The 12,881-nt window shown below is 43.8% G+C and overlaps 1 protein-coding gene across 3 annotated transcripts; it reads left to right on the forward strand.

Annotated features, from left to right (window-relative positions):
• Positions 1 to 709: 709 nt before the first annotated feature.
• On the forward strand, positions 710 to 8,837 carry LOC142818092 (uncharacterized). 3 transcript variants are annotated; one of them, XM_075896379.1, is made up of 2 exons: positions 710 to 1,843; positions 8,688 to 8,837. In XM_075896379.1, the coding sequence occupies exons 1-2, from the start codon at positions 1,252 to 1,254 to the stop codon at positions 8,738 to 8,740; spliced, it is 645 nt and encodes a 214-aa protein (XP_075752494.1). In that variant the 5' UTR covers positions 710 to 1,251; the 3' UTR covers positions 8,741 to 8,837. The 3 variants fall into 3 exon arrangements, with proteins under 3 accessions (XP_075752494.1, XP_075752493.1, XP_075752492.1); XM_075896378.1 differs by having other exon boundaries at positions 711 to 1,903; XM_075896377.1 differs by having other exon boundaries at positions 756 to 4,691.
• The last annotated feature ends 4,044 nt before the right edge of the window (positions 8,838 to 12,881 follow it).

Genomic DNA, 12,881 nt, shown 5'->3' on the forward strand with positions numbered 1-12,881 from the left:
AGAAATTTAGAATCTTTGATGGAAGGTGAAAGCCATGTTTCTGTCAGCATCACGACGTCACAATCAGATGATTCAATTATGGTACATATTTCATCGCGTTTCGGCATGATACTTCTTATGTTTGTGTAGAGAATAGAAAAGGTGACGTCATTTGAATGTTTTGATTGATTGATATGTGGAGTTTAACGTCCCAAAACCACCATTTGATTATGAGAGACGCCGTAGTGGAGGGCTCCGGAAATTATGACCACCTGGGGTTGTTTAACGTGCACACAAATCTGAGCACACGGGCCTACAACATTTCCGCCTCCATCGGAAATGCAGCCACCGCAGCCGGGATTTGAACCCGCGACCTGCGGGTCAGCAGCCGAGTACCTTAGCCACTAGACCACCGCGGCGGGGCTCATTTGAATGTTTAGCGGGGTGATTCTGGATATGGCGAGAGGGTGAGGTAACTGGCGATATTTTTACTGGGTTGCGAAATCGCAAGCTGTCGCGTGGAAAAATTTCTTTGACTTCTTTTGCGTCTTTATAGTGGTACAATTTTTTTCCGATTACTACCTTCTTGTAACGAAGCTTGAAAGGGCCGCCGTGCTCACGTGCGAAGCGTAGGAGCTCTCTCTGGGCAGTGCGGGTAGCGAAGCAATCCTGACCTACACTGTACGGCGTATCTTTCAGTTTGAAACCGTTAGATAAGATTGATTCTTTTATGGCAATGGCTGCTGCGCCGCGCGGCGCTCCAGCCATCCCCACACAGAACTGGCTGCTGCGCCGCACGGAAGTGACGTCACAAAAATTGTCATGACATACGTCGTTTCCGATTTAGCGCGTTGTTCGAATTTACCGAATCGGAACGTGGCTCAGCTGGCCAGCAGACGCTCACTTGCTGCTGCTGCTGCTGGAGTACGGCTGGTTGCTGCTTCTGCGAGCTGTCTACAGGCCTTGTTCTGCTACATATTCGCAAGCCTCGAACATCATCTTCATCTAAGCTCAACCGCTTATTTTCACTGCTATTTTATATTTACTAACGTTGTTTATATCCATCCCAATACGTATTTTTGTGATTTTTCGCGTATAGGCTGATTTAGCAGTATCTGTGCGTGGCCCTTTCTTTGGTCATCCGTGTTAACGTGCTTCGTATCTGTGTCGTAGTGCATTTGCGTAGTTGACAGCCGTGTTTTAGACTAAATATTCACTTTCTTGTTTCTTTTTTTTTTCATGGTGTAATTCTGAATTGAAAGTGTGCGCAACATGACGCGTGTGTTAGTAGCGGGCGATTCAATGGTGAAATACGTCGACCAGTATTTCCCATCGCGCCGTGGCTTGTCTGTTAGCGTTGCCGCACACAGAGGAATAAGGATTGAGCACTTGCTCTCAATGATTGCTGACAAGCTGGCCAGTTTTGATGTTGTCATTGTACATGTTGGCACGAACAACACTGTTGACAGTGTCAACATGTGTATGGACAAATATCGCCAGCTCGCTCAGGGAATCATCGAAAGCAATCCCACGTTGCATGTAGCTTTTTCTGCCATTCTTCCTCGGGGGCAGAATCGGTACCGCCAAGGGGAAGAACAGTTGTGTGATGTTTGTCATATGAATGACCACTACAGGAATGTGAATGCCGCACTCGCACAGCTTTGCCTGGAGAGGGGCTTCACTATCCTGGATAGTCTTGTGGACAGCTGGCCTGGATTCCTGAGCAGGGATGGTGTCCACCCAAGCCGGCTTGGCAACAAGGTGCTGGCAGACTTCCTGTACCGTGAGGCCTGTGCCTTGTCCACCCAACTAGAGAGGAGACACATCCAACAGTCCTACAAGGAGTCCAAGGCATCTGCATGGAGTGGGTGGGCTCGGCAGGAGCACTTTTCCATCAACTTGGAAGTCGATTTTCCAGCACTTGGTATGCATGCAGTTCAATATTCTCCAGCAGTAGGTGGACCTTCCGCTGCACCAGCTCCTGTCTGGAAAACCAGCAGTGCTCTCATGCAGAGACACGACACTGACCAACTGGCCAGTACCATTCATGGTATTGGCTTTACGCTCGTTGGCGGTGTCCGCGTTCGCTGCAAGGGAAGCAAGGCTTGGTGGACCTGGGACAGCCTGCCTTCCCCCATTTTCCATGGCACAAGTGTACCATGCAAGGGAAACACTGGGGAGAGGCCTATTCAGCCAATGATCCCTAGTCGAGGTGCAAGCACCACTTGTGACAGGAAAATAAGGAGAGCCTCACAGGAGCATGAGAGTGCTCTTGTGCGCTCTTCTGTGGGGGAAGAGGAGGCCAGTGCTGGAAAAGCAGCTGTGCCACAGGCTGTCGGCCAGTGTGGCGACAGTGAGTGGAAACTGGTGCAGTCAAAGAAGAGCCGGCGGAAGGCTGCGGCACTGCACAAGCAAGAACAGAGCTCTAAACTGTGTGCAGACAGTGAAGGCAAAGTTCTTGCTGTGACAGCTGCCAAGTCCATCAGGTCCACTTCACCTATGACAGCAGTTGTGAGCCAGAAACAGATTCAGTCTGCTTCTTCTGCTGTCTGTGGTAGAAAGCCTGAAGGACGAGCCAGTGTCTCGCACAACGTCATTCGTGATAGTTTTAAAAAGGTGCAGCGTGTTCCTAGCAAGCAGTTGAAAGACTGCTCAGTTAGTTCCGCGACTCACTGTGAATCTGTCACGAATGACGCTGCGAACGAGGTTTCTGTCTGCAAAAGCCATCTACCAGCACTGACTCGGGATTGCATGCGAATTGAGCGCGATCCTGGCACAGAGGCTGGTGACCCTATGGAAGCTGGGTGCACTGCAGCTGTGCAGTACAAGTATTGTGAGGCTGCTTTGACATCCAGAAGCAGGCCTGTCAGCCTTGGTGCCCAGGCTATTTGTGCAAACACTGGTGCCAACCCAACCGTCCTCAATAACCCAGTAAATACACTATATGGTGGGGGTAGCAAAGTTTATTTAAATGCAACATTTGATAACTTTCCTTCTTTTAAGAAAAGCTTTGATGAGTGGTGCAGGGAGGGCAGGCATGTAGTCATGATAAATAAGAGTAATAAAAGTCCATTCACATCAGAAGATAAGGACTTCGAGTATATTAGGATTAAATATAGCTGCATTCACGGTCGCACAATAAAGCCCAGGGGGATAGGAAAGCGACCAAAGCAAGCTTACAATGGTACTGGCTGTGAAATGACAGTATCGGTAAGCCTATGTAAATCGCCTACTCTGCACTACAAGATAACTAAACTACAAGCTAAGCATAACCATCCCACAGAATATTATGATTTGTATCCTCAGAAGAGGCTCCTGAATCATGGAGAAAAAGAAGAATTCTTTGACTTAGCTAAATGTAATATTGGCGCAAAGGATTTTAAAAACTTGGTCGAGCAAAAAACTGGTAAGAAGTTAACTACAAAGGACATTAATAATTACAAGCAACGATTTTGTATTCCTATCCGCAATGAGCAGGCTCATGGTGAAATGGTTTTAGAGAAGGTAGAGACCTTGCTAAAAAATAATCCAAACTGGGTTATTCACTATGAAATGAATCAAAATAATAACCTGCAATTCATACTTCAAACAACGCACATGCGTGAGATTTTGGAAAAGTATCCAGAGATTCTATTTATTGATGGAACGTATAAAGTGAATATTGAGGGTTATATTCTTTACTCTATATTAGTTCAAGATGGTCGTGGTCGTGGGAGACCTGTGTGTTATGCCTTCTTACGAAATGAGACGACTGAAATTGTTGAGCCCATGTTCACAAAGTTTGTAGATTTCAACCCATTTGTTGTGTCTGCTTGCAAAGTAGTGATGATTGATAAAGATCTCAATGAACTGCGCATTTTAACCAATATTCTTCCTAATTCTAACATACTTTTGTGTACGTGGAATGTGTTGCATTGTTTCCAGCAAAAGGTTAATGAAAAAGCTAGACAGCAACGTAATCAGTTGCTTCCTCTCTTAAAAAGCTTAGTTTATTCCCCCACTGAGCAAGACTACTTCGATAAGCTTGCTAACCTCCAAGCTATGACTTGCACAGATTTCATTTCTTACTATATGCATAACTGGCACTTGTGTAAGGAAATGTGGGTACATGCATATCGGCAAGCCCTTCCTACATTTGGTAATAATACTAATAATCGCATTGAGTGCCACAATCAAAAGATTAAAAATTATCTCTCTTCAAGCATGCATTTGGTTCAAGCAATAGAAGCATTGGTAGGTTACATTGATAATGATTCTTTATCTCTACAGTTCTCTAAGCTTAAAGAAATGAAGCTGAACCTAAACATAAATGATTTCAATGACCCATTTCAGCTAGAATTGTCCCGTAATTGCACTTCTGAGGCTACAAGTAAAGTACTAGAGCAGTATGAGAAGTTTAAAAATGTAAGTTATCAAGTCACTTCCACTCCTAATTCTTATGTTGTAGTTTCACCAAGATCACAGTACAGTGTTTCATTGTGCTTGGCTTCTTGCACATGTGCTTTTTATAACCAGTACACTCTGCCTTGTGCACATATTTTAGCAGTGCGTGACTTTACTAAGCAAGATCTTTTCGACAAGGCTTGCATACCAGACAGGTGGTGCAAGGATCATTTCCTGAGTGACAGCTGCACAACCACTAGTGCCACACCAGTGGTAACAAGCAGCATTCAGTCACCACCCTGTGTGAAGCTTGACACTGCACAAGAGAAGTATACTTATGCTTATAAGAGTCTTTGCGAAATGTCAAAAACCGTGGCTAACGTATTATCTAATTGTGGTGAGAAGGAGTTAATGGAAAAACTTTCGTCCTGCGAGGCTTTCTTCAGAAATTTAACCACATTTCCTCGTAACCAAACTTCAGCAGCCATAAAGGCTGCACCAGCTCAGTTAGCACAAACTACTGCCACAAGTTATCTTGGGCATTCTAACAGTACAAAACTTGTGGTACCTTTGGTTAAAGCAAGAAGGGGGTGGCCAAAAAAAGTGAGAGCTGTCAAGCGTAAATTTTTCCCAAATCAAGTAAAAAAGGTAGGCCTTGCAACTGTTAAAGTAGACATGCTAAATGTCTACAAACGGTTTTCTCTTTCATATGCAGATTTAAATGTTCTGGTACAGGGCACCTCCATATCAGATAGCGTAATCAATGTCGCACAGTATTTAATTCAGAAAAAGTATCCTACTTGTGTCGGCTTTCAAGATGTCTTACTGGGCCGATGTTTACAATTCACTCAAATCAAAGGCCCTTTCGTTCAAATCTTGCATGTTCAGAACCCCAATCATTGGCTTACAGTAACAAATGTTGGTGCGGACAAAAACACAGTCTTCATATATGATTCAATTGATCAAGATACCCCTCCTGACGCTGTTAGGCAAATCTGTCATATTCTAAAATTACAATCGCCAACATTAACCATTCAAACAATGAAGGCACAAAACCAGTGCAACACACTTGACTGTGGCTTGTTTGCAATTGCCAACATGTATTATATAGCGTCGGGCAGAAAACCAGAAACTTTGAACCTTAACCAAGTTATGCTACGCAAACATTTGCTGCAATGCATACAGAATGGTATGATCGAAGACTTTCCCCTCATAAACTCCATGGCTGCTCGCGTACAGCCAAGAGATAGTATTTACAAGTTACATTGTGTCTGCCGGCAACCACAATATAGTGGGGTAGTATTGGACATTACTTGTGCAAGTTGTTCAAGAGGATTTCACGGAGCTTGTCTCGGCTCTTTAGCAGCTAACTTGGACAAAAAAGTATTCGTCTGTTCTCAGTCATGTTTGCTGGTTGCCAAGGAAAAGATACATTCTTCTAATTAATAATAGCATTCCATTTTGGTGTAGACATATGGCAAAATTTCTAAGCATTCTTCATGTCTCCTCGTCTAATTTTTGCTTTTCTTTAAAGGGCCACTCACCGGGTTTGGCGATTTTGAGCTGACAAGTGCAATGCGTACATCGGGAGTTTATGGTCACGTCTGCCAAACATTGCAACTCTATGCGACGTGGAAATGGGTCAAATTTCAAAACGAACGCTTCTCCCCCTTTTTTTTTGGGTCGCGCCCCCAGAGAAGGAGGTTATGATGTGCAAGTATGAATCGCCCTACATACACAGCAGTGCAGTGACGTTGGTCCTATATGTATACGACTGTGCTCTGACGCTGCCAACAGTGGCACGTGACATGACGGAAATTATTTAACGTGACATGCGTAGTTAATGTAATTTGTTGCTTGAAGAGATTAATAAAACTTGGGATACATATTGAGACGCAATAGAAGAATGCGTTTGTCTTTTGCATTTTTTCCCCGTGAATTCTAACGAGATGCCGAGCTAATGTGCTGGCGTTTCGCATGCGTTTGTGTCTCCGCGGTTACTGCATCAAGCAGACTCCTGTCCTGGAAAAGAAATTAATGGCCCTGCGCATTCGAGCACTCATTATGCTCATCTTTTCAACCGCATCAAAGCCAGCGTTTCCAAACAATGTCGCAAAAACAGGCAGTAGACACAATACAATGCTGGTCAACAAAAAAACACCGCTCGCGCGCTCGAGGGTTGGGCTTGTTTGAGCACGTAATGTGCACATGACCTCTTGGTTGGATGCTGGAGAGGGTAGGAAAGAGATTTGGCTTGTGAAGGCTACACGGGGGAGTGGCAAGGGTTTTGAGCTTGCCTCCTTTCATCCTTGTTTCCTGCTGTTAAAAAAAGAAGAAACTGTTTTCTCAGCTCGTAATGAACCGATTGAAAAACTTTTTGTGGTATAATGCTCTCCGTTAGATACACAACTTCCACAGTTTGTTATGGGACCTGGTGAGTGGCCCTTTAGGGACTGACTTCAGGGATCGAAAGTATGAAGTTAGGCATGTTGGTAATGCATAACGGATCACATAGCACAAAAATTTGACCCAGGACAAGAGAAGGAACAAACACGAGTGCTCACTTCCAAGAAGATTTATCTTGAAGAGCAAACACATATATACTCCTGAAATGTGAAAATCAGGCAAATCATTCAAGACGCCCACAACTGCCATGCGCAAATAAATATCTTACATTTTCAAAAAAGACAATTTGACAAAGCCCGAGACATAGTGCTGATGCAGTTCAGCTCTAGTCTACAAATCCTCTTTGCCTCGATAATTTCTCTTGTCATTTTATTTGTTGTTTTTTCTTCCAGCAATAATGATGTCCCGCAAAATCATTTTGCAGCCACACGTGCTGCAATAAACACCCTTGTAACCTCAAGAATGGTCGCAATCGTTTCTTGGCCTTGCACTGTAGCAGGTGTGGCTCCAAACCACTTTTGTGTGACACCATTATCATTGGGAAAAAAAAAACTACAAGAGAAATTGTCGTGGCGAAAAAGATTTGTAGACTAGAGCTGAACTGCATCAGTACTTTCTCTCACTCTGTCTCTAGGGATTTGTCAAAACGAATTGTCTTTGCTGAGGATGTAAGGTTTTCGTGCATGGCAGTTGTGGGCTTTTTGAATGATTTGTCTATTTTTTGCATTTCAAGAGTATATATGTTTGCTTTTCAAGATAAATCTTGTTGGAGGTGAGCACTCGTCTTTGTTCCTTCTCTTGTTCTGGGTCAAATTTTCACATTATGTGATGAGTTAACTTTCTGCATGCACCACTTTATTTTTTTTCCTTGTTGTAAGCTAGTGGTGGAGCGTTAACTAGAAGTACATAAAAACATTGCCAAATGTATGTTACCCCAACGAACCAAATTCCTTTGTTGAGGCAATCCTTTCTGTGGCATTCCTTCTTTATTGACTTCTCATCACGTCAAACCTCACACCTGTCTCTTTCATAAAAGTTCTAGAACTAGTTCTTGCTTTGTTTTGTTTTTTTGCCAAAAGTAGAAAACTTCCCTTTGTTGAGCAAATTTTCCTGAACTAAAATATATTCATATCTAATGCACGGAATAAAAAATAAAAAACAAGAAAATTTATAGGCTGATCACTAAATGTCAATTGAATAAGGATTTCGGAAATAATACCATGAATGGCACACAGCAAATACTCATGCATGCAGCCTTTTACCATGTGCAGCTGTAAACTGCAAACAAAAAGTATCAGATATTGTATATGATTTGCTTTTTTTTCTTTTCAGCAACAGTAACTTGTCCTTTAAGAGAAAAATATGAATATAAAATTTTCAAAAATAGTCATTTTTGAAAACCTGTCAATATATCAAAATGGTTTAGTTGATTCATAATTATGCAAGCAGTTCTTGCATGCCTGTGGCACTGGGATTGTTAATGTAGGCAGGCTGAGTTTGTAATGCTCTAAAGCCTCAGCATTTTAGTGTTATATTACAATATAACATTCAAATATTTTATGAATGCAACTATGAAATTTGCTCACAATGAGTTTGCTACAAATTAAGCAACCAAAGTCTGTGTATATATTGCCCACATTAACGTCACACTGCCACAAGTCTCTAGGCGGAGCCTGACCGCTACAGAGCGCGTTCTCGGGTGGCGGATAGAGAAAAGTCTTGCAATGAAGTGATGCTAAGCAGCTTCTATTAATAAACAAGACTGGCACTTGTGCCCGCGGACCAACAGGCAGAAAATACATATGACAACAGGAGTCTTTTCACTGCTGTGGTGGGCAAGTTGAAAGTTTCAGGTGCCATTTTTTAAACTCTTTGATTTATCTGTTGTTTTTTTCGTCTGTTTTCTTCATCTTGTACAGGTCCAGTACATTGTGGACTCACCCTGTTGTCAAGTCATCAGGAAGTTGGATGATGCTGTCTTCTTCTAGCTAAATTATGCAACTACTAAGAAGGGGATCAGAATTCTATTTTGTAGCAGTTATTTTACAAATAAATGTTAGTAAAATTTTTCTTGGTTGTAGTAGTGTCATTGTGTACTCACGGACCATAACATTACATAAGACAGGAATTCAAGTGCACAGCAAAAAAGTGCTGCTATGAGCACCTGTTATCAACATCAGCTGGTCATTCTTAATTTTGGTCTTTTATTTATCGCACATCGAGTAGCCGCAATTGCTTGGTTTACAGGCTGAGAGAAAATTTAGCTCCCTTTCTTACACGCCAAAGGTTGCTGGCAGTGAAACAGCGTTGTCAGCATTTTGATAGATACTTTGAAAATGAACGTGAAAACGACGGAGGGACAAGACAAAGGCGAAGTACCGAGTCTTTCTAATCTCGTGTCTCCGTCGTGTTCGTGGGCGTTTTCCAAAAATGCATAGTTTCCAACTCGACCTTACTGATATATTGTGAAAACTTTATGAAAACATGAATCCCCGAAGTTAAGTATAAAACTTTCACATAGAATGCATCACTTCTAGCGTCAACAGTTGAGCTATTACAAAACTTTGATAAGTCGCAAGGCACGTAAAAGCAAGTATGGTCAAGCTTCACTGCCTTGTGAAAGCACTGCGGTAAAGCCAGCGTGAGCAGAAGAGCATTACATGATACGAAATGAACGCATGCACAGGCCACTTGTGCATCAAATATAAGCATTTGCGACTGCTCAGGCCAAATATGCATCTTGGCACGTCCGTTTCAGGCAAACAAAAGGACAAATACCAAACTATGATCAAGCTTCACCGCATGGAAAAAGCACTGCGGTAAAGCCAGCGTGAGCAGAAGAGCATTACATGATACGAAATGAACGCATGCACAGGCCACTTGTGCATCAAACAAAAATAAGCATTTGCGACTGCTCAGGCCAAGTATGCATCTTGGCGAGTCCTTTTCAAACAGACAAAAAGACAATTACCAAAAGATGATTAAGCTTCACTGCATGGAAAAAGCACTGTGGTAAAGCCAGCGTGAGCAGAAGAGCATTACATGATACGAAATGAACGCACGCACAGGCCACTTGTGCATTAAACAAATATAAGCATTTGCGACTGCTCAGGCCAAATATGCATCTTGGCACGTCCGTTTCAGGCAAACAAAAGGACAAATACCAAACTATGATCAAGCTTCACTGCATGGAAAAAGCACTGCGGTAAAGCCAGCGTGAGCAGAAGAGCATTACATGATACGAAATGAACGCATGTACAGGCCACTTGTGCATCAAACAAAAATAAGCATTTGCGACTGCTCAGGCCAAGTATGCATCTTGGCGAGTCCTTTTCAAACAGACAAAAAGACAATTACCAAAAGATGATTAAGCTTCACTGCATGGAAAAAGCACTGCGGTAAAGCCAGCGTGAGCAGAAGAGCATTACATGATACGAAATGAACCCATGCACAGGCCACTTGTGCATCAAACAAAAATAAGCATTTGCGACTGCTCAGGCCAAGTATGCATCTTGGCGAGTCCTTTTCAAACAGACAAAAAGACAATTACCAAAAGATGATTAAGCTTCACTGCATTGCGAAAGCGTTGCGGTAAAGCCTATAAGTAAATGATGTGCAGCAATCAAAGGATATATGCCTTATTCGTCGTACGCACCTGTTGGTGTATTAAAGCTGCTCACATTTGACAGGCTATTATGTGAGTGAGAGGCAATACCTGATGTGATAATAGCTGTTACATTTCTTTAATTGCTCACTTTGGGAACTATAGCTGGTTGATCGCAAGTTGAATTTGCATGAGTCCTTGAGTAACTTAGCCACGTGCCATCTTCGCACATGATGTCTTAGCTGTCACCGAGTTATATAGATACATTGACGTGGCGTGGCTTTGATTGCGCGCGCAGTGCTGTTTAGGTTAACTGCTGCAGATGGGGAATAAATATTTAAAATCTCGTGGTACGCGATGCATTTGGTAAGGCATGCAGGGCTTATTCCTAATGTACGGCTCCTGCTTACGAGCTGCGCAGTCTGCGATCTGCGCCGATAGACAAACTGATGGTGGAAGAAAAATTGCTCTCTCCCACTAAAGGGAACCATGCATACGTGTGAAGCAGCGGGCGCTAACGCTTACACAGGCGGCGCCGTGGACGCTGGCTCTCATCGTGGCGTTGCGCAGGAGATCAACCTGGGGACGAGGCGCTAAGCACGCAGTGATGGACCGGTGTTTCTTTCTGCAAGATGCCAATCACTGCTAATGGGTGAGAGACACAAGACACTTATTAAATGCAGAGACCCTCAGTACATTTTTAACTAAGTATAACGCGCACTCTGCTCATTTTCATTGTTCAACAACGCACAAGAGAAATCTATCACCAGCACTACCTTGGAGGTCAATATCCAGTGCCTAATACGGGGTGGCCAGTGAACGGTTGGGCAGTGCTAGCAGTCATTTTTTTTTTATCAAGGAACTCGCTATCAGATGCTGCTTGCGTCGATGGTGCGAGTCGAGAGAAGGGGGAGTGTAGGAGAAAAGAGAGACGGGGAGGGGACGCGCATGCGCAGCAAGGGTGGTCACGCCGCACACAGCATTGAACTCGACCATAACACGCTTGGCATCTAAAGTGGCCCCAGTGTACGAGAGAAAATTGCTGGATCTGCAGTCGAAGATTTTCCGCCAAGGAAATGTAGGCTGCAGACTCTAGATCACATTACCGGCTGCCATTTGGTTCAGCACATTAAAAGTATCAGTTAATTTACATGGAGCATACTACGAACTATAGCTACATGTACTTTATAAATGTACCCGCAAAATCACCTGTAAATTTACACGGTGGACACTAATCCAGAGTTCCCGCCTGTTTCTGAAGCATTGTTACAGCAGAACACTGAAAAACATTGCTGCAGGTGCATATATATATGTAACGTAAGAAGGTAGCGATAGTTAGGAGTTAGTAGTAGAGGTCGAGAAGGAAGAAGTGAAAATGGAATAAACACGGAGTATGAGCCAGGCCACGTCTCCGATTCATCATAGCGTCACACAAGTCGACAGGATGGAGACCTGCCTGCCCCTTCATCAGTCGCTCAGCATCGACGCAGTTCTACAGAAGACACCCTGCCCATACATTGACTACCAAATCATCGCCTAGAAGGACAACGACCAGCACCATGACAGAACCATCGGCTGACCTCGACATCCCCAAGTACACCGGATCAGCGGACGACGGACCCGTACAGGACTGGTTCAACCTATTCGAGGTCCACGCCGCCGCTGCATCCTGGTCGGAACGGGAGATGGTTACGAACTTCAGCGACTACGTCACTGGTGAGGCATTCAAATTTTACCTGATTCACATTTTCGAGAACGACGAGTCATGGCAAAAAATCAAAGAGGAGATGATTACCCGTTTTAATGATTATGACCAAGACTTACTCATTGGCAACCATCTAGAGACAACTGCACACTATCGTCAATTTCCTAAGCAGTCCTCATGCATTCGAAAGTCCAGCGCGAATCGACAAGTGCCTCAAGACGAAGTGGCACATGCGTTTACTTACAGAAGGCCATGCGTATATTCGGAAAAACCTAACCGTCAAGCGCGCATCCCTTCTGCGCGAAAGTCAGCATTTCCGAAGTCATCGCTTCAACATACGACACGAGACGTCGCTCACCCTACTGATGCCTTTCATGCTTCGTCTGGCATACATGGTCCACCACCTGGTTTTCTACGACGCAGCTCTTCAAAGGCTCCTAACGGTCACTATTCGTGTCATAAGGACGCCTTGTTCATGGTAGACCAGCTGACACATGAGGAAAATGCCGAACAACGCCATGACGACTCAAAGAGTGAAAATCAGTCTTCACACATTGGATCAGCTTATTTTCCATCCAGCACAATTGGGCTACCTCCTGGTTTGCCGCCACTTGGCTCTTTCGTCGCTCACAACGCCCACCTCACATCTAGCACGCTCACAATGGTCGGGATAGAGCTGTGGAGCTCGGAGAATACTCAGCCAAGCCCTGAACCTACCATCCAGATTCAGACGCAAGAACCACTCGCAGCGAACAGTGAAGAAGCCCCTGATGATGTATCTATCAACTCTGAAGCATTACCTTC

Source organism: Rhipicephalus microplus, chromosome 5, assembly GCF_043290135.1.
Source record: "Rhipicephalus microplus isolate Deutch F79 chromosome 5, USDA_Rmic, whole genome shotgun sequence".
Taxonomy (NCBI): Eukaryota; Metazoa; Arthropoda; class Arachnida; order Ixodida; family Ixodidae; genus Rhipicephalus; species Rhipicephalus microplus.